At 39.8% G+C, this 27,348-nt stretch overlaps 1 protein-coding gene and 1 pseudogene across 1 annotated transcript in view; one reads left to right on the forward strand and one right to left on the reverse strand.

Moving 5' to 3' along the window:
• CA10 (carbonic anhydrase 10) overlaps positions 1-25,782 on the forward strand; it is an 841,230-nt gene extending 815,448 nt beyond the window's left edge. Inside the window, exons 8-11 of the mRNA XM_055577599.1 lie at positions 14,777-14,849; positions 20,724-20,878; positions 23,441-23,615; positions 25,460-25,782. Coding sequence (XP_055433574.1) covers positions 14,777-14,849; positions 20,724-20,878; positions 23,441-23,615; positions 25,460-25,482 — 426 coding nt within the window. The 3' untranslated portion in view covers positions 25,483-25,782. The remainder of the gene's footprint in view (positions 1-14,776; positions 14,850-20,723; positions 20,879-23,440; positions 23,616-25,459) is intronic.
• Positions 2,801-3,479, reverse strand: LOC129649778 (EEF1A lysine methyltransferase 1-like; annotated as a pseudogene).
• Positions 25,783-27,348: the final 1,566 nt, after the last annotated feature.

Raw genomic sequence — 27,348 nt, forward strand, 5'->3', positions numbered from 1 at the left:
CAGAAGGAATAAATAGAAGGGGAGATGGTTTCTTGCTGATACCCAACAGGATTAAAGGGCTGTCAATCAGATGACCCTTGGAAAAAGGAATAAAAAGAAAATGTGAGATGTCCCTTCCCTCCAGGCACTGCACTAAACAGTTCCCTCCAGCTTTCAGGAATTGCTCTGAGTATCATCTTTCCCTCCCAGTTTACCTCTCTCATGTAAACATCCCTGTGAATAATTAAGAAAATTCACCAATGCTGGCTTTATGACATTCTAGGGTAGCTCCACATCTCCTTATAGTTATCATCAACACACACTTCCAACAAATAAAAGTTTAAGTTGTTAAAAAATTACACAACATTTTGACCATTTTTTGGGTGAAACAGGTTTGCAAATTAAAAAAAGAAGAAGAAGAAGAAGCGCCTGTCATCAGGCGCTAGGAAAGGTCACCAACAGGACTGATCCTTTCACTATAGCCAGTGGATTATGGGAAAGGCTACCACTATAGCTGGATCTCTTGAACTCCTGGCCATTGGCTTCCCTGTGTACTTCCTCACTGGCTGGACTATATCTCTTGCAGCCACTGATCCCCCATACATCTGTTTTTGCCAGGGCTCCTGTGACCCAGCAGCCAGGCCACCTCCATGCCCTGTCCTCCCCAGGCCAGATCTGATTGCTTTGGGGAAGCCTCAGGAGCAGACCTCTGTGGGAGGCCCACATGCAGAGGTGGGGCTAAGGCCTTAGCTAAAGCCCAAGAATAGAGTGACTAAGGAAGAGGAATGAAAATCTTCTCATGTAATTGCACAAGCCACAAGTTAAATCCCCATGATTATCTTGATAAACTGTGCATCTGTGTAATATATGAATGGACAATGAATTTTCCCACAACTGAGACCAGTCGATGGGGTCAAGTACATATTATGGTTGGGCCAGCTCAGAGTCTGAGCTGCCCACACCTTGTCCATTGCAAGTCCAGAAGCCTACCTAGAGAATACTAGGGAAAGCAGAATTTGGCTGGGGATCATAGTGGGGGTAAAAACACTGACAGATGAGACACCAGGAAAATATTCTTATTGCTGTTTATATGTTCTGTTGCTGCTTTCATTTTTTTTAATGCAATTTTTATTTTTCTATTTTTACTTTACCTTTCCATTGTTTTGTGTTCTTTCCTTGTTTTGTTTTTAACATTTATTTTACTTTATTTTTAGTTTGCATTCTACTTTGGTTTTCTTAGTTTTGATTTTAATTGTTCTGATTTTGTTTTTAGTTTCTTTTATTTGTCTGGTTGCTTTCTGTTTTTTTTTATTTTCATTGTTTTTGTTTACTTTTTTGTATGTGTGTGTTTTAGTTTTTATTTTTCTTTGTTTCATTTTTCTTTTACCATCTATCTTGGGTTTTATTTGTTTCTTCATTTTCCTTTTTTAAAAACTATCTTTCTTTGTTTTTGTCTTTGCCATTTGTCTTGGGTTTTGTTTGTTTATTTTCTTTCCTGACCCTTTTTTTATTGCACTGTGTGGCTTGCAGGTTCATGGTTCCCTAACCAGGGGTTAGGCCTGAGCCTCTGAAGTGGGAGTGCCAAGGCCAGGACATTGGACCACTGGGGAATTCCTTGTTGATGTTCAGTCACTAAATCACATCTGGCTCTTTGCAACCCCATGGGCTGCAACACCCCAGGCTCCTCTGCCTTTCATTATCTTGTAGAGTTTGCTCAAATTCATGTCCATTGAGTCAATGCTGTTATCAAGCATATTCTTTACCACTGCACCACCTGGGAAATCCCAGAGAATTCTGAGACCTGGGGAATATTAATTGGCAAGATCTCAACAGAAAGTCTCTACCTTGACTCCAAGATACTTAATACGTCACACTAAAAAACAAGCATAACTGGAACACAAACCCACCTATTAGCAGACAGGCTGTCTAAAGTGCTAAGCACACAGATATACCAAAACACACTACATGATATGGGCCTGCCCATCGGAGGGACGAGACTCAGCTCTACCCACCAGAGCACAGGCACCAGTCCTTTCCAACAGGAAACCTACACAAGCCATTTGGCCAACCTCATTTGTTGGGGGCAGATACCATAAGCAACAGGAGCAATGGTCCTACAACCTGCAGAAAGGAAACTTCAAAGACAGTAGCTTAGATACAATGAGAAGAATAATAAATATGGTGACACTAGTAAAAATGTAAGATCAAATAAATGAAGAGGAAATAGGCAATCTGTCTGAAAAATAATTCAGAGTAGTGATAGTAAAGATGATCCAACTCACAGAAATAAACTTGGAGGCATGCACAGAAGATGGATGAAGTGTTTAACAAAAACTTAGATGAACTAAAGAAAAAACAGTAATGAACAACACAATAACTGGAATTGAAAACACACTGCTGCTGCTGCTAAGTTGCTTCAGTCGTGTCCGACTCTGTGCGACCCCATAGAGGGCAGCCCACCAGGCTGCCCTGTCCCAGGGATTCTCCAGGCAAGAACACTGGAGTTGGTTGCCATTTCCTTCTCCAATGCATGAAAGTGAAAAGTGAAAGTGAAGTCTCTCAGTCCTGTCTGACTCTTAGCAACCCCATGAACTGCAGCCTACCAGGCTCCTTCATCCATGGGATTTTTCCATGCAAGAGTACTGGAGTGGGGTGCCATTGCCTTCTCCACTAGATGGGGTCTAAAAGTTCCTCCAGATATAATTCCACAGACTCAAGTCGGCAAAAGCACCCTGCGCTCCAGGGACATCCTAAGGAAATCATAATGCCTTAACCTCAAAAATGAGGACTGAGGAGGTGGTAGTTTTTCAGAAAGGAAATGTCACTTGGGTCCTTCCTGCACTGGGAGCTGCACTGACAGATCACGGTCCAGCCTGGAGTCGTAATTCACGAAACTGAAACTCATTTCCCAGGGTGAGTGTGTTCTGGAATAAACTTGCACATCTTCACTCCAAGCAGCTTTGCTGCCACCGCCTCCATGACAGCACCTGTGCACAGCAGGATCTTTCCCCGGGTCAGGAGCTTGATGGTTTCTGACATTTTCCTAAGACATTCCTCTGAGAGATAGGGGCGATCTGCCATGACGATGGCAAAGCTGTGTGTGGCGATCCTCTCGGGTAAGTCCACAGGGTTCTTGTAGTCATAGTAGACAAAGTCCTTTCCGTATACGGGAAACCTCCGGTTGTACTCAAAGATCCAGAGGAAGACATCATCTCTGTGCCGCTCTCTCAGCTTCTGGTAGACCCTGGGGGCGCTCACACACGCTATTCTGCCGCCCTCCCCGGCAGCTGCCAAGGCGTCCTCAGCAAGGTACAGGGCCGTCTCTGGGCTGTACCAGAACTGGCTCACCCGCCAGTTCTCTTCTATTATCCCGATGTTGTACTTGTCATCACCACGGAGGTGAGAGTGGTGCTGCTGCTGCTCAGCATAAAATTCCTGCAGAGCTGCAAGGGTGTATGAAGAAAGCTGGGAGGGGGGGCCTCGTCTTCGCAGTCACTCATCTCACACCCTGACTGTGTCGGTAGATGCCCATGAGCTGAGTAGGCGCAAGCTCCTCACTCCACTTGCTGCTCAACTCCACGCATGCTCCGTAGCCCCAGGGGCCTGGTCAGGCAGCCAGCTGAGTCTGCGCGTGCACACTAGAAGGAATCACTGCTGCTGCTGCTGCTAATTCGCTTCAGTCGTGTCGGACTCTGTGCAACCCCATAGACAGCAGCCCACCAGGCTCCCCCATCCCTGGGATTCTCCAGGGAAGAATACTGGAGTGGGTTGCCATTTCCTTCTCCAATGCAGGAAAGTGAAAAGTCAAAGTGAAGTCGTTCAGTCGTGTCCTACCCTCAGCGACCCCATGGACTGCAGCCTTCCAGGCTCCTCCTTCCATGGGATTTTCCAGGCAAGAGTACTGGAGTGGGGTGCCATTGCCTTCTCTGAAGGAATCACTAGAAGGAATCAATAGCAGAATAACTGAGGCAGAAGAAAGGATAAGTGACAAAGAAGATAGAAAGGTGGAAATAACTTCTGCAAATCAGAATAAAGAAAAAAGAATGAAAAGGAATGAAGACTGTCTCAGAGACCTCTGTGACAACACTAAACACAATAACATACAAGTAATAGGGGTCTCAGAAGAAAAAGAGATAGAGAAAATGTCCTAGAAAATATTTCAAAAGATTTATAGTTGAAAATTTCCCTAACACAGGAAAAGAAATAGTCGCCCAAGTCTGGGAAGCAAAGAGAATCTCATACAGGGTACAACCCAAGAAGAAACACACCAAGACATATATTAAACTAACAAAAATTAAAATAAAAATAATAAAAGCAGCAAGGGCAAAACAAGAAATAACATATCAGGGAATCCTAAGGTATCAGTTAATGTTTCAGCAGAAACTCTGCAACCCAGAAGGGAGTGGCAGGATATATTTAAAGTAATGAAAGGGTAAAACCTACAACCAAAATTACTCTATCTAGCAAGGATCTCATTCATATTCAAAAGAGAAATCAAAAGCTTCACAGATAAGCAAAAGCTGAGAGAATTCAGTACTAACAAACTAGCTTTATAAAAATTGCTGAAAAAACTTCTCTAGATGCTAAACACAAGAAAAGAAAAAAGAACTAAAAAAAAAACTAACCCAAGACAATTAAGTAAATGGCAAGAGAAACATACATATTGATAATTACCTTAAATGTAAGAGGATTAAATGTGTCAGCAAAAAGACACAGATTGCTGAATGGATTCTAAAAAGAGTTCATATGTACTGTCCACAAGAAGTCCACTTCAGACCTAGGGACACATACAGACAGAAAATGAGGAGAATAAAAAATATATTCCATGCAAATATAAATAAAAAGAGAGGGGGAATACCAATAGTCATATCAGGAAAAAAAAAAAGACTTTAAATTAACAACTGTTACAAGAGACAAGGAAGGGCACTACATAATGATCACGAGATCAACCCAAGAAGAAGATATAACACCTGTAACTATTTATGCACCTAATATAGGAGCACCTTAATACATAAAGGAAATGCTAACAGCCATAAAAAGGGAAATCAATAGTAACACAATAATAGTGGGGTACTTTAATATCCCAAGCATACCAATGGACTGATCATCCAGACAAAAAATTTAATAAGAAAACAAAGACCTTAAATGACACATTAAAACAGAGAATTAATTGATATTTTTAGGACATTACATGTAAAAGCAGCAGAATACACTTTTTTTTCTCAAGTGCACACAAAACTTTCTCCAGGATAGGTCATATATTAAGTAACAAAACAGTTCAGTTCAGTTCAGTTCAGTCGCTCAGTCGTGTCCGACTCTTTGTGACCCCATGCATTGCAGCACGCCAGGCCTCCCTGTCCATCACCAACTCCCGGAGTTCACTCAAACTCATGTCCATCGAGTCAGTGATTCCATCCAGCCATCACACCCTCTGTTGTCCCCTTCTCCTCCTGCCCCCAATCTGTCCCAGCATCAGAGTCTTTTCCAATGAGTCAACTCTTCACATGAGGTGGCCAAAGTACTGGAGTTTCAGCTTTAGCATCATTCCTTCCAAAGAAATCCCAGGGCTGATCTCCTTCAAGTCTTGGTAAATATAAAAATATTGAAATTGCATAAAGTATATTTTCCAACTACAGCACTATAAAATTAAATTTCAATTACAGGGGGAAAACAACAACAACAACAACAGTAAAAACCACAAACACATGGATACTAAATACTATGCTACTAAAGGGGACGACAGAGGATGAGATGGCTGGATGGCATCACTGACTAGATGGATGTGAGTCTGAGTGAACTCCGGGAGTTGGTGATGGACAGGGAGGTCTGGCGTGCTGCGATTCATGGGGTCGCAAAGAGTTGGACACAACTGAGCAGCTGATCTGATCTGATCTGAAGTAGCCAAAAGATTACTGAGGAAATCAAAGAGAAATTCAAAAATACTTAGAAATAAATGACAATGAAAACACAACAACCTGAAACCTATATGATACAGCAAAAGCAATTCTAAGAGGGAAGTTAATAGAAATGCAATCCTACCTCAAGATTCAAGAATAATCTCAAATATACAACTTAACCTTACAACTAAAGCAACTAGAGAAAGAAGAAAAAGTTAGTAGGAGAAGAAAAAGTTATAAGGTCAGAGCAGAAATAAATGAAATAGAAATTAAGAAAACAATAGCAAATATCAATGAAACTAAAAGTTCATTGTTTGAGAAGATTTTTTTAAATAAATTGATCAACCTTAGCCAGATTCCCCAAGGGGAAAAAAAGGGAAGAGACTCAAATCAATAAAACTATAAATGAAAAAGGAGAGATTATTAAATAAAATTCAATCAATTAAATTAATACAACTGACACTGCAGAAATATAAAGGATCATAAGGGACTACTACAAACAACTATATGCCAATAAAATGGGAAATCTGGAAGAAATTAACAAATTTTGTAAAAGGGAAAACCTCCCAAGATTGAACCAGAAAGAATCAGAAAATATTAACAGACCAATCACAAGTAATAAAAATGAAACTCTGATTAAAAATCTTTCAATAGACAAAAGTCCAGAACCAGATGGCTTCACAGATGAATCCTATCAAGCACTTAGAGATGAGCTAGTGCCTATTGTTCTCAAACTCTTCCAAAAATATTACAGAGAGAGGAACATTCCCACACTCATTCTACAAGGCCACTATCACCCTGATACCAAAACCAGACAAAGATATGCCAAAAAACAGCCCAATATTACCAATAAATATAGATGTGCTATTCCTCAACAAAATACTAGCAATCTGAATCCAACAATACATTAAGAGAATTATACACCATGATCAAGCAGGGTTTATCCAAGGGATGTAAGGATTCATCAGTATATGCAAATTGATCAATGTGCTAAAACTTATTAACAAACTGTAAAAGAAAAACCATATGCCACGTGATCATCTCAGTAGATGCAGAAAAAAACTTTTGGAAAATTCAACACCCATTTAGGATTAAAAAAAAAATGTCTGCATAAAATGGATATAGAGGGAACATACTTCATCACAATAAAGGCTATATATGACAAAGGTCCTGCAAACAAACTCCTCAATGGTGAAAATTTGAAAGCATTTCCTCTAAGATCAGGAACCAGACAAGGGATTGTCCTCTCTCACCATTATTATTCAACATAATCTTGGAAGTATAATAGTCACAGCAATTAGAGAAGAAAAAGAAATAAAAAAGAATCCAAATTGAAAAAAAAAAAAAGGTAAAACTGTCATTGTTTGCAGATGACATGATACTATTCATAGAAAACCTAAAGATGCCACCAGAAAACTTTTAGAGCTAATCAACGAATTTTGTAATGTCACAAGAGACAGAATTAATACACAGAAATCTGAACCCCTATATGCCAACAATGGACCATCAAAGAGAAATCAAGAAAATAATCTCATTTACCATTGCAATAAAAACAATAAAATACCTAGGAATAAACCAGACTGGTTGCAAATAGGAAAAGGAGTACGTCAAGGCTGTATATTGTCACCCTGCTTATTTAACTGATATACAGAGTACATCATGAGAAACGCTGGGCTGGAAGAAGCACAAGCTGGAATCAAGATTGCTGGGAGAAATATCAATAACCTCAGATACGCAGATGACACCACCCTTATGGCAGAAAGTGAAGAGGAACTAAAGAGCCTCTTGATGAAGGTGAAAGAGGAGAGTGAAAAAGTTGGCTTAAACTCAACATTCAGAAAATGAAGATCATGGCATCTGGTCCCATCACTTCATGTGAAATAGATGGGGAAACAGTGGAAACAGTGTCAGACTTTATATTTTTGGGCTCCAAAATCACTACAGATGGTAACTGCAGCCATGAAGTTGAAAGACGCTTACTCCTTGGAAGAAAAGTTATAACCAACCTAGATAGCATACTGAAAAGCAGAGACATTACTTTGCCAACAAAGGTTCGTCTAGTCAAGGCTATGGTTTTTCCAGTGGTCATGTATGGATGTGAGAGTTGGACTGTAAAGAAAGCTGAGCACCAAAGAATTGATGCTTTTGAACTGTGGTGTTGGAGAAGACTCTTGAGAGTCCCTTGGACTGCAAGGAGATCCAATCAGTCCATTCTGAAGATTCAAGAATAATCTCAAATATACAACTTAACCTTACAACTAAAGCAACTAGAGGAAGAAGAAAAAGTTAGTAGGAGGAAAAAAAGTTATAAGGTCAGAGCAGAAATAACAAGCAGTCCATTCTGAAGGAGATCAACCCTGGGATTTCTTTGGAAGGAATGATGCTAAAGCTGATTGGCCACCTCATGTGAAGAGTTGACTTATTGGAAAATACTCTGATGCTGGGAGGGATTGGGAGTAGGAGGAGAAGGGGATGACAGAGGATGAGATAGCTGGAAGGCATCCCTGACTCGATGGACATGAGTCTGAGTGAACTCCGGGAGCTGGTGATGGACAATGAGGCCTGGCGTGCTGCAATTCATGGGGTCACTAAGAGTCAGACACGACTGAGCGATTGAACTGAAGGAGGCCAAAGATCTGTATGCCGAAAACTATAAAATAAGATTAAAAAAATCAAAGATGACACAAACAAATGGAAAGATAGGTCATATCCTCGGATTCAAACAATCAATATTGTGAAAATGACTATATTACCCAAAGCAATCTACAGATTCAATGAAACTCCATCAAATCACTGATGGCATTTTTCACAGAACTTAGAACAGAAAATTATACAATTTGTATAGAAATACAAAAGGTCCTGAAAAGCCAAATCAATCTTGAGAAAGAAAAACAGAGCTGGGCAATCAGGCTCCCTGACTTCAGATTATAGACAAAGGTACAGTCATCAAGACAGTATGGTACTGGCATGAAAAACAGAAATGCAGATCAATAGAAGAGTATAAGAAAACCAGAGATAAACTCACACACCTATGAACCTTGTCACACACCTTATCTTTGACAAACGAGACAGGAGTATACAATGGAGAAAAGATAACCTCTTAAGAAATGGTGCCAGGAAAACTGGACAGGTACATGTGAAATAATAAAATCAGAACACTCTAACACCATGTACAAAAATAAACTCAAAATGATTTAAAGACCTAAAGGTAAGGTAGGATAATATAAATTCTTAGAGGAAAACATAGGCAGAATACTCTATGACATAAATTGCAGGAGGATCTTTTTTGAGCCACCTCCTAGAGTAATAAAAATAAAACAAAAATTAACAAATGGGACCTAATTAAACTTAAAAGCTTTTGCATAGCAAAGGAAACCATAAACAAGATGAAAAGACAACTCTCAGAATTGGAGAAAATATTTGCAAATGGAACAACTGACAAAAGATTAATCTCTAAAATATAATTTATACATTCAATATAAAAAACTCAATTAAAAATTGGTCTGAAGACCTAAACAGATATTTATCCAAAAAAATACATACAGATGGCCCACAAAGCCATGAAAAGATGCTTAGCATCACTAATTCCTAGAGAAATGTAAATCAAAACTACAACGATGTATCACCTCACACCAGCTAGCCTATCATTAAAAAAATCTACAAAAAAATTGTAAAGCAATTATCCTCCAATTAAAAATATATATTTTTTAATTATACAAACTGGAGAGAGTGTGGAGAAAAGTAAACCCTTTTGCTGTTGGTGTGAATGTAAATTGATACAGCCACAATGGAAAACCATATGGAGGTTCCTTAAAAAAAACTAAAAATAAAACTACCATATGACCCAGCAACACTACTACTGTTCTTATACCCAGACAAAGCCATAATTCAAAAGGACACATGCACCCCAATGTTCATTGTAACACTATTTACAATAGCCATGGCATGAAATCAATCTAAATATCCATCAACAGAGGAATAGATATATATACACACAGACACACAATGGGATATTACTTAGCCATTAAAAGGAACAATACTGGGTCATTTGTAGAGACTATCATACCTAGATAGTGGACCTAGATAATGGACCTAGAGATTACCATCTAGATAATGGACCTAGAAACTATCATACAGAGTACAGTAAGACAGAAAGAGAAAAACCAAATATCATGTATTAACACATATATGTGGTATCCAGAAAAATGGTATACATGATCTTATTTGCAAAACAGAAATAGAGACACAAATATAGAATACAAATATATGGACACCAAGGTGAGAAGGAGGGGTTGGATGATTTGAGAAATTGGAATTGACATATATACGCTATTGTTACTATATATAAAATAGATAACTAATGAGGACCTACTGTATAGCTCAGGGAATGTTACTTAGTGAGGGCTCTGTTGTGACCTAAATGGGATAAGATCAGATCAATCACTCAGTCGTGTCCGACTCTTTGCGACCCCATGAATTTCAGCACGCCAGGCCTCCCTGTCCATCACCAACTCCCGGAGTTCACTCAGACTCACGTCCATCGAGTCAGTGATGCCATCCAGCCATCTCATCCTCTGTCATCCCCTTCTCCTCCTGCCCCCAATCCCTCCCAGCATCAGACTTTTTCAAGGAGTCAACTCTTCGCATGAGGTGGCCAAAGTACTGGAGTTTCAGCTTTAGCATCATTCCTTCCAAAGAAATCCCAGGGCTGATCTCCTTCAGAATGGACTGGTTGGATCTCCTTGAAGTCCAAGGGACTTTCAAGAGTCTTCTCCAACACCACAGTTCAAAAGCGTCAATTCTTTGGTGCTCAGCCTTCTTCACAGTCCAACTCTCACATCCATACATGACCACTGGAAAAACCATAGCCTTGACTAGACGAACCTTTCTTGGCAAAGTAATGTCTCTGCTTTTCAATATGCTATCTAGGTTGGTCATAACCTTCCTTCCAAGGAGTAGGCGTCTTTTAATTTCATGGCTGCAGTCACCATCTGCAGTGATCTTGGAGCCCAGAAAAATAAAGTCTGACACTGTTTCCACTGTTTCCCCATCTATTTCCCATGAAGTGGTGGGACCAGATGCCACGATCTTTGTTTTCTGAATGTTGAGTTTAAGCCAACTTTTTCACTCTCCTCTTTCACTTTCATCAAGAGGCTTTTGAGTTCCTCTTCACTTTCTGCCATAAGGGTGGTGTCATCTGCATATCTGAGGTTATTGATATTTCTCCCGGTAATCTTGATTCCAGTTTGTGTTTCTTCCAGTCCAGCGTTTCTCATGATGTACTCTGCATACAAGTTAAATAAACAGGGTGACAATATACAGCCTTGACGAACTCCTTTTCCTATTTGGAACCAGTCTGTTGTTCCATGTCCAGTTCTAACTCTTGCTTCCTGACCTAAATGGGAAGGAAATCCGAAAAAGAGGGGATATATGCATATGTATAGCTACTTCACTTTTCTATACAGTAGAAACTAATGCAATATTATAAAACAGATATACTCCAATAAAAATTAATTTTAAAAATGTTCTCCTACTCTTGGCCTGGGGATGTTCCTTGATTAGATTTCATTTCTGCTCCCTGAGATAATTAACTTGTTCACAATCCTCTGAATGCCTCAGCTCTTCCTGTAGGGTTTTCACCTCTTTGGGTAAGAAATATCTGTTATTATAATTCTGATTTCTATCCATAGAATGTTAGAAGTCCAGAAATCTTACTTCTATTTGAACTATTGCAATTCTTTTTGTCCAAGCAGGTAGTTATTTTATTGGTATAATGGACTTTAAAACTTGATGAATTTTCTATGAATCTGATGCATATGTACTCTATATACATCCTAAAATTCAGTACTTCTGAAGTAATGAATTGCATCTAATTTCCCCCCACCTCCCCCAGGACAGGGCTTTCTCTACTCTGGTTGCAGCAAATTCCTGTAGGGAAAAAAATAATGTCCTTAGGATTATTAACAGCCTATTTGTCTTGCTGAGGACTCTTATATTTAGCTTAGAACTTTTAGAGATATTACAAAGGGTCTTCTGTACAAGTTCCTATAGATGAAAAATTTGCCAAATGTTCTATGTCATAACTTGGTTCACCATTTTTTTCAGTCTCTACTAACAGTTGCCTCATTATTTTCCAACCTCCATCTATAGCCTGAATTCAAAGCCAATATTAAGTATGTACAAATTATTATGAAAACAAAACCTAAAATGGGCAACACCCACTTTCAGATACCAGTTTTTACATCAATTAGCTTTTGCTGTTTTAATATTTGTTTTAAACAATAAACATTTCTAACTTAAAAAACAAAAAAAACAAACAAAAAAAAACTGTCCTTCCCAAAAAGGCAGGGGTGGGGGGGGGGGGTGTTGCAGTGTGGCAGTTCTAAAAGTTGGCAGTCATTGTGTAACTCCTTGGGAAGTTTTAGCCAAACCATTAGAGGAAGTGTCCCAGTCAGAACTTCGAATCTAATGACAGTCAATAGAAATTCAGCATTTGGCACTAGGGAGTTTTAACACAGCTCTCATGAAGACATTATCATCACACAGAATGGGCACAGGGGCAGCCCCAGACACCACTCCCTCTCCTTCCTCATGAGCATCATCTTTTACAACAGTCACTTTGCTCTGTCTGGTCATGCAGCCTCCTAACTTCCTCTCCCTCACCTGGGTCAGATTAAGCCTTTTTTGTGGTCCCAGGAGAGCTGAACCCTGGATATGCTGCTGCCACTGACCACCAATCCCACCTCCTTTAGCTTGTCACTGGCAAATATAGAAAAGGGCTTTTGACCAGGTAAGTATGATGTTAGGCTTTCTTAATCCCTAATAAAACTTCCCAAAGGAAATTGGTCTTGGTACAGATAGATCCTTCCAATCCCTGTTCTATACCTCTTGGCATCATCACAGACCCTGTTATAATAAATAGTAGATTACTAAATGCAAGGCACTGAGACATGTACTTTACATACATATTTTATCATTTAACCCTAATAATAAACCTGTGGAGTGGACATCAGTGTCCCTAAGGAAAATGAGGAAAATGGTACAAATAATTTTTGACATTACATCCTCATTCATGTAGCTCATAATAGTACATTCAGGAAAGGATCCCAAGTCTTTCTTGACTTTAATATCGACACTAATGACCTTGTTCACATAAAGCTGGAAGGGAGAAAACAGAAAACAACATTTAAAAAATTTCCCCTACATTCCCATGCTGCCCACAAACATAGGACAAATATCTATATCCCTCAACCAGCCACAATTACGACATTGATAACTTCTTGTTGTGTTCAACCTGGGACATACTTACTCTTATGCAGCCTGAAGGCATTTCACAATATTAGGCAATGCATATCCAAGGGCTCACATCTCCTGTAGATTTCCCAAATCTAGGCCTTCTGTAAGTAACTCTCATGACCAACACGGACTGCCCAACAGTTCTTGACCTTTGGTGAGTGCCTCAGCCTCGGCCACTGACATTGTCTCACTTTGCTCAAAGTTTTTGAGTCAGTGAATGTCATCCTGGCAATGCGGGCACATTACAGCTTACAGGGTGATTGATTTGCCAGAAGTGAGCCTACTAACTGAAAACTACTGGAATGTTTCACAGGCTTCTGTAGAAACACTCATTCCACTTAGATTACTGACACAGGTCCTGATTGTTGCCCTGTGGGTTACTGAGAGGAACTTATGCCCCAGATCCTGCGATCAGTAAAAGGATTGTCCCTAGCTCCTGCATCTTCTCAGGACAGTTTGGCTCTTAGGGATGCTTCCAGTCTTTCCCTGAGCAAACCTGAAACTTTCAGGCTGGATCTCAAAATAAGCTACAGCATTTCTATCTTTGTCCAACATAATCAACTCCAAGATGCTCCACAGTGAATCATCCAAGCTGTGACTTGCCATTCACTTATTCCCAAACTGATTATGCATGGGACACAAGCCAAACTTTTCTGGGCACTGATACCTAGAAATGACATGAACAAAGCCTCTGGCACTCTTCCCCTCCTCCTGATCTTTCTACCTCCCCTTCCCAGTTCCCTGCAAGGTAAGCAGTAACAGAAATTGAGAAGCCCCATATCTACATCCGCTGAACCCTTGAGATGTCAACCGACCAAAATCTGCGTCATAAAAGGGTTGGAATAGTTTGTTAAAATAAGAGATTTGTTTATCTGTAGGTTTCACTTATCTCTGTCCCCTACTAATCCCCCACCTTTCCTATAACCACAGGGAGCAGAGATTTGGCTATGATTGTTTCTCAGTCACACACCATTAACTTCCAATTTAAGTGCATATATACCAAGTACATATTTTATCCTCTCACCCACATAGTCAGCACACTAAAGTCCACAAATTGTCTGTGTGCATTTTGGAAAATTTTCAATTATTTTCAATCAGCTCAAAAGGGTCTAGTCCTAATGTTAGCTCCGCCCAGACTCACCAGGTACCAGGGACCCAAGACACTCAATTAAAGGACATAGCAGATTCCTTACCTAACAGGACAATCTATTTTTTGACTCTCCTTTCATGGGTTGCATCAGAACAAATACTCTTGGCACTCTTTCTGTTTCTCTTTGTACTTGGATAACTATCCCCTTCCTAATATGTCACTCCCTACTCTCTACTAAAATCCTCTGATGGTTCCCTATTCCTAGAAAATAAACTTTAAATGCCCTAATATGACATTCAAAACCTGGCATGAGCTATCCCCTGCCTACCTCTCTATCTTTACCTCCCATCCTTCCTCCGTTCTCTCATTTTCACGTACCCTGAAATGCTTCCCTAAGAATGACTAGTTGTCCCATGTCTATGTGTGTGCAATATGTTTTCCCTCACCTTTTCTCCTTTTCCACCGAAGTTAACTTCTGCCTACCTTTTACTAATATTTTCTTTCCCCCCCCCAGGTTTCTGATTCATCAAACCCATTTCTTAATCGAATGCTCAACAGAGATACTATCACAAGAATAACATATAAAAGTAAGTTTGGCTGAATTTTCTATATAGCAACTATTCTATAAAGGTTAGTCCTGTTTGAAGGCAGAAAGCCAGAACTAATGATCTCCAAGGGCCTCTTTCAGTTTCATGATCATTCAATTCTGTAGAAAATCACTCTGAAGAGTCAGGATTGGCTAAGAAACAACTCATTTCAAGCAGAAACCCCCAGAGTGCCTTTTTCATCCATTCCTGTCCAAAAAAATAATGATTATGATGATGATGGTCATCATTATCCTATGGATTGGTAATGAGCTGGGAGACTCTACTAGCTGACGGACTCCAACATATCAGCTGGCCACATTTAGGGTTTTGCCAATTATGTGATTGAGAAAGCATTCACCAGGTGGTTTGATCCAACTTCAACACATTCCAAGGCCCTCAGCTGGACCACATCTCCCCCTCTGTGTCACTGGGTCTCCCTTTCAGGTTAGACAGGGTGGCATTTTTCTTCATTTCCATGTGTGACACAATGAGCTATAGAATTCTGCCCAATTTCCTTGGGTTTCTAGAGTGTATAATTCCCTGAATCTGTAAGCAGAAAAGAGATAATGGTGCAAAGTTGAAAAGAGTAGAGTGGAAAGGATGCCACTGTCTTCTGCAGCAATCTTAGAGGTTGCAGGACTTGGTGAAAGTTAAGGAAATACTACACACAAAGGGATTAAAGAAAATAACAGGAAAAAGTTTAACTAATTAGAAGTGAGCAGGAAAGTGGGATTTTGTCCTTAAGCAAAGAGCTTCCTCACTTTGTTCCTTCCTTTGTAAAGAAGTTGAAATTCAGTTTCTAAGGTCCTTCTAAATCTAGGATTTTAAATCTGATTTTTGCAAAAGAGAAAATCAGTACACAAACATTCTAACACCCCACATCCCTTTGGCTTGTCCTCACTTGGTGTAGGACACTGCTATGGATGGTGATGTGGAAAGACAAAGTGAATGCCTTACAGATCTCACCTAGGACTGCTGGAGGAAGAGTGTGGAGAATCCTTCTCTTTTTCAATTACTCATCAATTCAGCAAGTATTTCTTTCATGCCTGCCCCATGACAGCACCAAGTGAAGCTCTTGGGATATAAAGATGGGCCAGACACCAGCCCTCCACACAGAACACCCCCCTATGAAGAGTTTGGGAATGCTGGGAACCCTGGATAATCAGCCAGAAGAATTATCTCCAAAACCATCCCAGTCTTCCTCATAAGTACCCATAGAGTCCTTTAAGCTCAAACTTAGATTGCTTAGCAAAGGGAGATATTTCTGTGTTGGGTTGCAAATACATTTTATAACCGCTCATAAAGATTATTAGTTTTTTAACTTTTTTGCTAAAAGAGCATAAAATTAAATAAAATCTTTCAAATATCTTGAATTTGCAGTTTAGAGACCATGAAAAGCCATCAAATTACATTTTAAAGCCCAACACACCATCTAAGAGATTGCCAGCTGCAGTCAACCATTAGTCAAACTTTGCACCCCACCCCACCTCATAGCTCTAGGCTGATTAATGTTAAGTGATGTGGCTGCTTCCAAAGATAAAACCAGTCATACGGGTTTGCTCTATGGGAAGGTGGCCTTTCACGTGAACAATGAGTCTCTCACTCTTTAGTCAGGGAGACAGACATATAATGGTGTTTCTTAAAGATTTGTGTAATAAGCACAATGTATTAAAAATAGGAACAGAACTCTTGGGAGCATAGAAAATCTGCCTAAAATTCATGGCAGATTTTAAAATAGGGATTGCTATTCAAGTAAGTACTAAATAGATGAACAACCATTGTGAGGAAAGAAAGAAGGAAAGAGAGGGAGGGAGGAATAGAGGAAAGAAGGGAGAGGAAAGGGGAGGGAGGGAAGAAGGGAGGGAGAGAAAGAAGGAGAGGGAAAGGAAGGAAAGAAAGAGGGAAGGAGAGAATGAAGGACATTCCAAACAGCATACACAAATGCAAGGAGAGGACTTAAAGGACTCTGAAAAGTTCAAAGACAAGAAATTTGCCTTCATCAGCTCTTCCTCTGCATGGACAAGTGAGAATAACCTAGACACTTCAATGCCTAGGACATGTGGCTGAAAGGGATGGATTTTCTCAGTAGGAAAATGCCAACACTCTTCTTTCTAGCTAATCACCTAGAGGCAGCCAGCCTGTGGAAATTTGTCCAAACAAGGGAGCAACAAGGAAGTTTCTGAAACAGGAGTCATGCCTGAGGACACAGCCAGTGGGTGGGAAACATAAGCCTGAGAAGTCCCTCCAGGGTCTTTGCAGGAGACACGAGGTTATGCTGGCATTTTCCCATGAACTCTCGTAGACAATACCTCCTGCTCCGGGGCACCTACCAGAGTCCTCTGCTTTCATTCTTTTAAGCAAGCAAGAAAAAAATGAATCCCCCCAGCTACTATCTAACCACAATACTTAGGAACACCTGACCTTGGCCCCTGACCACCCTCACAACCAACCCATTCTTCTGCTGCTACCCAGAATTAGACTCCAGTGTAGCTTCAATCTGCCACACTCACTCATATGTGTACACACTCTGCTAACTGCGTCAGCATCAGGAACATGGAAGTAATGCTAGCTAAGCATTTTCCACACTCTAGGCTCTCTGCTAGAGCTTCACATGCATCATCTCACCTGGTGCTTACATAGTCCTATTCCCAAAATAGGTATTAATAGCTATCCCAGTTTACAGATGAGGAAAACAAAGCTCTGAGAAGTGAGGCCCTCTGTCAATGATACACATTTAGTGAGTGGCTCTATTAGTCAGCAAATTCTGTGTAATGAACAAGCATTCAACAATAGGCATTGATTTCTCACTGCTGCATCTGTGGATTGGTTGGTGACTTAGTAAATCTGCAGGTCAGATAAGGTCAGATAACATGGCCTTCTTTTGTCTAGGATCAAGTACTTCTCATGTTGGGGATCAGAAATGCATGATGTTGTTTTAGGTCTAGTCTTGAAACTCACACACTGTCACTTCTATCCACTGTTCACTGTTCAAAGCAAGTCACACGGCCAAACCCAACATCAAAGTGCTCCCATGGATTTGGGTCTGGGAAGGGAATGAACATTTCCTGAACAATAGTTTACTCATCCATAGTGGGATAGAAAGGATTTAACATAGGTCATCCCAGGGATGTTCGTAGGCTCTTTCTGTCCTATTGTCTTCCTCCCTAATGGGCAAGGAAAGCTTAACTCTGAGGTCTTAAAACTAGTTGTATCGCTAATACTCTCACATTACATGAAGCTTTTCAGCTTGTTCTCTTAATCCCAAATTTAGTTCAGTCTGAAGAGAATTATTTTTTGCCTTTTGCCAATGTTTCCACTTTGGAAGGGTCATAAACTAAGCACAGAACTTGTGGGTAATTTGAAATTTCAGGCTCATAGCATCCTAAGCTCCCTGAAACTCCTGCTTCTCCTTTGGCATGGGACTACTGGTGAAATCATTGTCATTCAAAGGAAGACAGTGGCATCACCATTATTGGGTACATACTGAAACCAGAGGAGACATAGAGATTAATGCTAAATGGGGTCAATCTTCCCCATTAGTCTTTCCTTTGGGGATGTTTCATAATGAAAAGTCAATCTAAGACTCTGAGCAGAGAGTGATGTGATCTCCTGACAAAAGGATCACTCCATTTGCTTGGATAAAACATATTCATGGGTGAGAAGGGAATCAGAAGTTTCAAATATGTTAAGCTTGAGATGGGCCTCAAAGAAGAAGTATAGAGTAGGCAGCTGTATATATGAGTGTGGATTTCAAGAGAGATAACTACAGATATAAATGTGGAAGTAACTTGGATCCAGATAGCATTTAAACCTGGGTGAGATCATGGCAGAGAATAAATAGAGAAGAGAGAAACATATCCTTATTTTTTTTTTTTTGCTTTTTTAAAAATATAAATTTATTCATTTTAATTGGAGACTAATTACTTTACAATATTGTATTGGTTTTTGGACACTGTGGGAGAGGGCGAAGGTGGGATGATTTGGGAGAATGGCATTGAAACATGTATAATATCATATATGAAACAAATCGCCAGTTCAGGTTCCATGCAGGATACAAGATGCTTGGGGCTGGTGCACTGGGATGACCCAGAGGGATGGCACAGGGAGGGAGGTGGGAGGGGGTTTTAGGATGGGGAACTCGTGTACACCTGTGGCGGATTCATATTGATATCCTCATTTTTTAAAGAACAGCTCATATCCCCATGATCTAACATTGTGAATCATTTCTAAAGATAGTTTTAAATTCTACCCTGGAAGAGGCTCTTGCATATCTGTCTCATCAACTGGTTCAAGAGGTGTAAAGAGGGAGGAGTTAGCATGGAATCATGGGGTAAAATCACCACAAAATGGCAGCCAGTACTCACACTGTCCATTTGCTTGATTTGAACATACATTAGATGACTAGGGAGAAAAAAGGAATTGTGCAAAATCATTCTGTTCAGCCAGCTGAGAAAATCAATGCCAGTAATCCATAAAAGGAGGAAACAGAAGAATATTGCCAAAAGGACTGTGAATTTTGCTAGTAAATGCTATACTATATAGGACTATACTGCTACACTATACTTATAGGAATCAATATGTTCTGGTGAAGAGATATAGAACTAAGCAGACCTCGGCACCTAGCTCTACCATATCTTTACTGTATAACTTTGGCAAGTTTCTTAACCTCTTTGAGGTAATTTCCTCATCAATAAAATGAGGATACTAATACTGATATTGAGAGAGTTGAGATGAGGGTTAAATAAGGTAATAAGTCTGGTGCCTGGAAAAAGACTGGTATAAACAAGGTGCTTAATAACATGTGTTTCTCTATTATCCCTAGGTATGTTTTGGTCAAATCTAGCTTCTTGGGAGGTGAGAGAAAGGTCAATATAATACTAAATACAATTATCTTCAAGGTGAATACAACACAGGGCACATAAGCAACATAGCTTGTTTACTTAAATGAACTCCAGCTTCTGTGTGGGACCCATCCAATGCATGGTAATAGTCTAGTGAGCTTCTACTTTCCTTGAAAGTTTGGATTTCATATGTCTGACCAAATCTTATAGCACACTCTCACTAAACCAGACTGACAATGGAAAAAAAAAAAAAAAAAAAAAAACAGCCTAAATTAATTTCAGGCTGACTTTGGAAAGTCTTTCAAAGAAAATCTACACAGCAGCAGAATCTGGGATATCAGCACAACAGTGTTTTGGAAGCAGATTGTTACCCTTCTACATGGGTTAAATCCATAAACATAGCCTCTTGATTCTGGCCTTCCCTCTCTACCCCAACACACACAGACACACACCCCCAACCCCTGTCCTCAAATGTGTATGCAACACAGAGGCTGATTATAGTTCCAGAAAAACCTTAATTTTTTTTTCTTTACTCTAGAACCATGCCTGGAATGCCCCTCATTCTGTAGTCTCCTTCAGTCCCTCCTCCCCATCACCCTTAATAAAATAAAATACAATAATAGCAGCACGCTAAAGTACCCAATATGGTCAAAGTGCAAGCTTGGTTAAACAAATCACATTAACCTTTAATAAGGATGTGCTGAATGCTTCCTTTTCTTATTCATTACATTCAACTTCATATTGTATGGCCAAGCCACCATCAGAGGAAGCATTATTAAGTGCAAATTTTATCATGCCATTCCTCTGCCTAAAACATTTTGGTGGCTCCATATTGCCATGACTAGTACTAGAGCAAAAAATAAACATATTTTTTGTTTAAAATGATTATATTTGGGGGACTGTTTGTTCCTGCAGCCTATCCTGACAGTCTACTGGAATCTGAAAAGGACTATATATATATATATATATATAATCAGTAATAACCAACACTTCCTCAAGAGTCCTAATTCTTAAGTCTTATTTTATTCTTCAGATGATGCATATTTACTACAAGGACTTAATATAGAAGAACTATATCCAGAGACCTCTAGTTTCATTACTTATGATGGGTCCATGACTATCCCACCCTGCTATGAGACGGCAAACTGGATAATAATGAACAAACCTGTCTATATAACCAGGATGCAGGTGAGTTTCTCTGTGGTCTTTTAGCTAGTGGGGAAGATGATGTGAAGACTGGCTGGGTTTTTGGAGTGCTTATTGTAATTATTTGCCTCGACTGCTTTAACAAAATACCACAAATTTGGTGGCTTAAACTGAAACATATTACCTCACAGTTCTGGAAGCTCTAAGTCCAAGATCATGCTGTCTGCCGAGACATTTCCTTCAGATGAAGTAAGGAAGAGTTTGTTCTATACTTATCTCCTGGTTTCTGGCAGTTTTCTGAAAAGCTTTGGTATTCCTTAGCTTATAGAAGCATCACCTCAATCTCCCTTTATCTTTACATGGCATTCTCCCAATGTCTGTGTCTCTTTGTCCAAATCCCCCTTAATAAGAACATCAGTCAAACGGGATTAGGGTCTACCCCAATTAGTCATTAGATTAGGGCCCACTTCAATAACCTCATTTAATTACATCTATAATGATCCTCAAAATTCAAAAAACAAAGATCATAGCATCCCATCCCATCACTTCATGGGGAAACAGTGAAAGACTTTATATTCTTGGGCTTCAAAATCACTGCAGATGGTGACTGCACCTGTGAAATTAAAAGATGTTTGCTCCTTGGGAGAAAAGCTATGGCAAATCCAGACAGCATATTAAAAACCAGAGATATTACTTTGCTGACAAAGGACCATATAGTCAAAGCTATGGTTTTTCCAGCAGTCAGCATGGATGTGAGAGTTGGACCATAAAGAAGGCTGAGTGTCGAATAATTGATGCTTTTGACTGTGGTGTTTAAGAAGACTCTTGAGAGTCCCTTTTACTGCGAGGAGATCACACCAGTCAATCCTAAAGGAAATAAATCCTGAATATTTATTAGAAGGACTGATGCTGAAGCTGAAGCTCCAATACTTTGGCCACCTGATGCAAAGAACTGACTCATTGGAACAGACCCTGATGCTGGGAAAGATTGAAGGCAGGAGAAGGGGACGACAGAGGATGAGATGGTTGAATGGCATCACCAACTCAATGGACATGAATTTGAGCAGTCTCTGAGAGATGGTAAAGGACAGATAAGTCTGGTGTGCTGCAGTCCATGGGGTTGTGAATAGTTGAAGACAACTGAGTGATTGAACAGCCTAAGGACCCTATTTTCCAATCAGGTCATATTCTGAAGTACTGAGGGTTAGGGCTTTAACATTTGCATCTGTGGGGTAGACAATTCAGCTCATCACACCTATGTTTAAGGAATTAGTATCTGGAAAGACTGAACTTGAAATAATTATAGATGTGCCCTACCTGCCTGAGTGAGAAAGGAATAAGGGTTAGTTTCCAAAGTGTGCTCCACCAACTCTAGTATTCAAAAAGCAGATGAGCAAAATGGATGATATTGTTGAATATGTTTGAAAAAACTGTACCTAAAAAGAGCCAAATCACTTTCATTGCTGGGAGACTTCTTAGGGTCTTTAGAATGATAATATATGTCTATCTCCAAGAGGAGGCAATACGATGTGTAGCATTTCATAAGCATATTTGAATGTAGGATTTTTTAAAGCTTCCCACAATATTCCTTGTTGGGCTAGCTAGCATTTCTCAAAACTGGATGGGAATCAGGAAACCTGGCTTCTGAGATCAGCTTTGTTAATGGATCATTACGTACTTCTAAGCCTGTGGCCCCACTTCTGTGAAGTGAATTCTCTTCTTTATAATGAGGGGGTAAATTACATTAGTCTATCCTGTGGTTGTGAGGGTCTATAAAAGCTCAGAGGAAACACAAGCAAAGGAAGCAAAACCAAACTCCTTTATAGGACATGTACTCACAACCTGACAACTCTTTGAACAATTTTAAGTGCCTGATGCTATCTGTATTTATTGGGATATTTTAGTGACAAGCAAACCCTTTGGGATAACTTGAACTTAGAAAAAGGATTTACTCATGACATCCTGGGTCATCTTATGGAATTTAAGATCAGAAATTGATGTCAAGAATTCACTGGAATCAAAACTGCAGAAGCCCTTTCACTCTGCACTCTCCTGCCCCCTCCTGCACCATGGTTCATCCTCCTCTATGCTAGAGAGTTTTCTTTGGTTTCCCAGTCCTGGGTGGAACATGGCTGAAAGCATTTTAATCCAGCTCTTGGTCCTGATAGTCACAGAAAAATAACTTAATTAATCCAACTTAGTTTAGCTGTGACTCCTGTACCAGTCACTATAGTTTTGATAATACTCATATCAGAAAATAATTCCCTTAATTACTCACCTTCAGGGTCTGAGAGTGAGAAGAGTCTCTGGAGAATACCCATTTGGGTTTTCTCCTTTGACAGTGTGTCATAGGACAGAAAATAATCACTGGCTTGTCCAGAGGCACACCAGGAACAAGTGAGCTTAGAGTAAGGCTCTTTCCAAGCATGGAGACATCAGTGGGTTGTGCCCACTGAACCCATGGGTCAGGGTCTGTGGAAGGCTAAGGTACACTTTCCTAGACAGCTGGCACTACCCAGGCTGGCCATGGTCTATGTAGTCTTACTTCTTCCGTACTACATGTAAGAGGATTGGTGGATCTCACAGCTGTTTCTCTCCCCTCAGATGCATTCCTTACGCCTGCTCAGCCAGAATCAACCATCTCAGATCTTTCTGAGCATGAGTGACAATTTCAGGCCTGTCCAGTCACTCAACAACCGCTGCATCCGCACCAACATCAACTTCAGTTTACAGGGGAAGGACTGTCCAAACAATCGGGCCCAGAAGCTTCAGTATAGAGGTGAGTTCAGAGGGCAGTAGACACAAGTCACTCTAGTCTTCTTACTTAAACCTACTCTGAAAGGTTTTGAACTATCTCTCTTTATAGGAATCATGATTGTAAATGATATTTTCATGGTGCTTTTCTATTGAAAAATTTTTATGTCATAATCAGAAACACAGATCAAATCTTTAAACCTTGTCTAGTACAGACAAGATAGCATTTTTATCACCATTTTACAGAAGAACCCAGAGAAGCTGATTTCCCCAAAGTTATGTGTTAAAATAGGACAACTAGAAGCACTGAAACTTTTAGTTATATACAAATAGATCCCTTTTCCCCTAGAAGGTGAGCAAATAACTCTAGATACCAGGTGGTTAGGGCCCAATGAGATATGTGTCTGAACACATCTTTTTCCAGTGCTTTGTGTCTAGAAGTGATTAGAATTCCTACTAAAGGGGGTATTCAGGGTGCCTCCCACCTTCTGTAACCCACATCCAACCCACTCTCTTCCCCTCTACACACTAAGTATCTATTGAACATTGTTGTAAAACCCCAATATGGAAAGGAAAGTGGAGATGAGTCATGGAGATGTCTTCAACCAGGAGATAGGACATCAGAGTTCCAGGCCTGGTTCTGACACTAACAAGTCAAATCATTTACCTCTCTAGCCCTGGCTCCCATGACAGTCTTTATACCAGCTACATCATGATTTGTTGTGAGGAGAAAATGAGAGGCTGGATAGGGAAGTCTTTTGTACTGATAATATGTTACTTGAATATGGGGACTGTGAATGTTACCATACAACTTTTAGAAGCAACTACCACTACTAGCCTCCACCTTATCACTCCAAATTCCCCCAAATTTCTTTAATTTTCTCTCTCTTTCAGACATACCCAGAGTACTAAAACTATAATTTCTGTTTCTTTCCATCCAGAAATACTCAACTCATTCATTCATTGAGCCTTCTCTTTATTCAACATCTATTTATTCTGTACTTTTTATGTGCTAGGCTTCCCTGGTGGCTCAGCTGGTAAAGAATCTGCCTGCAATATGGGAGACCTGGGTTTGATCCCTGGGTTGGGAAAATCCCCTGGAGAAGGGAATGACAAGTATTCTCCAGTATTCTGGCCTAGAGAATTCCATGGGCTACACAGTCCATGGGATAGCAAAGAGTCCGACACGACTGAATAACTTTGACTTTGACTTTCACTTTCACTTATGTGCCAGGCACTTAGCTAGGTGATGAAGATATGACCTTATCCCTACAGAACTTATAGTCTAAGAGTTGGATCAGCTAACATTTTCTGCAAAGGGCCAGATGAGAAATATAGGCTTTGTGCTCTGCTGTACTCTGATGTTGTAATGTGAAAGCAGCCACAGACAATATGTAAATAAATGGGTGTGACTGTGTTCTAATAAAACTATATTCACAAAAGCAGTTCACAGCTGGATTTGGCTTGCAGGCTGTCATTTGCCCACCTCTGGTCTAAAGTAACACCATCCACTATAGCTTCTTGACACAATGGAAATGTTCTGTGTCTGCATTGACCAATATGGTAGCTACTGGCCACATGTGGCTATTGAACATTTGAAGTGTGGCTAGTATGACAATGCAACCAATAGTTTTAATTAATTTAGATATATATCAGCCACATGCAGCTAATGACAATACTATTAGATATCTCAGGCTCAGAGGCTCATAAGAAGGTGGAGAGGATAGTTGGGATACATACAAGTAAGCAGACATTTAAAAACTGCCCCTTCCCCTTTGGAGTAAGCTGCCCAACCCGTGTGAAAATTCATCCAATTATGCCTTGTTTTGTGTTGTTCATTTTGTTTTATTTATTTCTCTCTCTTTCCAGTAAATGAATGGCTCCTCAAGTAGGGAACCAAGCCAAGAAGAATTCCACCTCAGTGAAATGCTACGACTGTGAATTGATGTAACCTGAAATGTCCCTCTTCTTTCTTCTCTCTCCTTCCCTCCTTCAAGCTTCATTCACTCTTCAGATTGGCCCTTCCTTCATGAAAAGTGTCTGCAAAACCTTGGCAGAGGAGTACATCTCTTACACTCACAAATACACATACATGTAAATATATCTACATACAAACACACTCACACAGCACCCAAGACGGGAAGTCAAGTTTCAGAAACAAAAGGCTCATTCATTAAAGGTTTTAGAAGAAAATAACCAACTAACCTGAGTACAATTTTGATACTGTTTTCTGGAACAAATAAATCTACCCAATGAGACTTTTCAGTCTTTGTACATACAAAATTCTTCTGAGAGAGAGGAGAAAACACAGCTCTGACAGCATCAAGTGGACTGTTCTTTGCATCAAATGATCTTGGATAGTGTCCTAAGATCCTTTAAGGGTGCTGGGAACAGATGAGCCAGGATAAAGTTAGCCAACGACGCATTTCTAGATTATGATTCTTCCATTTACTCAGCAACTCAAAAAGAAAAAGGACAGATATTGAAGAGATACACATTGTGTATGTGTGTGTGTGTGTGTGTGTGTGTATATACATATATATGTGTGTGTATATGTATATATATTTCACCACAATTAAAAAATGGAATTATTGCTCCTTTTTGTCATATATCTATACTAGGATTTGCCAAGTTCAGATTGATCCATTGCTGTTTCTTGTTTTCCAAAGGTCATACATTGTGTTTGGTTATTGTTAAAAGCTCAATAAATGTGTTTAACAAGTTAATTTCATTTTTCTTGCTTTGATCTATTCTCCTTCCTTATAGGCTAAGCTCTGTCTTCATACAACTGCATTCTTGCTTTTACTTGTTCCTTCATCTATGTTTTATTAATTTGCAGCCAGTTTTTTACTGAATTTGTGGCAATCAGGAATGCATTTGATAAGCTAAGCATAATTTTAATTCCACTCCATGGCTTGATCATGCATAGGAGGTGAGCTTCATCCTGAGATAGCAGGCAACAGATTTCCTGCATTTCAAAACTTCTACCCCCATGCCAATGATGCTCCCTTGAAGGAATGCACTTTGCCTTGTAAATTCTTGGGTAAGGGGTGTCTTTTCTCTCCAGGTGCAACTGGATCTCACAAAGTACAAATGAATGCCTTTCTTTTCTTGTTTATAATGGTCACTCACTGTGTTTGGTTACTGTCAAGAAATCAATAAATGTGTTTAACAAGTTGCTCAGTACCCCTGTCTGAGTTTATTGAAGAGGACAACGTTCTTTGCTGAAGGCTCTGAGTCCTGCTGGGTCCACAAGCAATTGTATTATGGCCAGCAGGGCAGCTGAAGCTGCCAGAACAGCCCATCTGTTTATATTCCTAGAGCCAGATAATTAATACCCTGTTGAGAAAGCATATAGGCTTAGCTGCTAGAAAGGAAGACTTGGATGTTCATCCAGAGGCCAAATTAAAAATAACTTTCATCTCTTATTTCTGTTATAGCCTCCAGAAAGTGGGAAACCACAAGCATGCATAGTCTGTGTACATGGGAACATTTACAAATATGTCAAAAACTTCAGCCAGGTAGCTAGGTTCGTTGACGAGAAAAAAAGAAAAAAAACTGTCATATATTTCATATTTGAAATAATACACTTAATTGGATTTTTAAAACATTTTACACCAAAATGATGATGGATTTAACCATGATGACATGTGACCCTGTATCTAAGCATCACTTTTGCATAAAACCAGATCTTCCTGAAAATATTTAAGGTGGGCAAATGGTAGTCTTTCTCTGTATGGCTTGCTGCCTTCCCTCTG

The sequence above is a fragment of the Bubalus kerabau genome, chromosome 4 (genome assembly GCF_029407905.1).
Source record: "Bubalus kerabau isolate K-KA32 ecotype Philippines breed swamp buffalo chromosome 4, PCC_UOA_SB_1v2, whole genome shotgun sequence".
NCBI classification, from domain to species: Eukaryota; Metazoa; Chordata; class Mammalia; order Artiodactyla; family Bovidae; genus Bubalus; species Bubalus kerabau.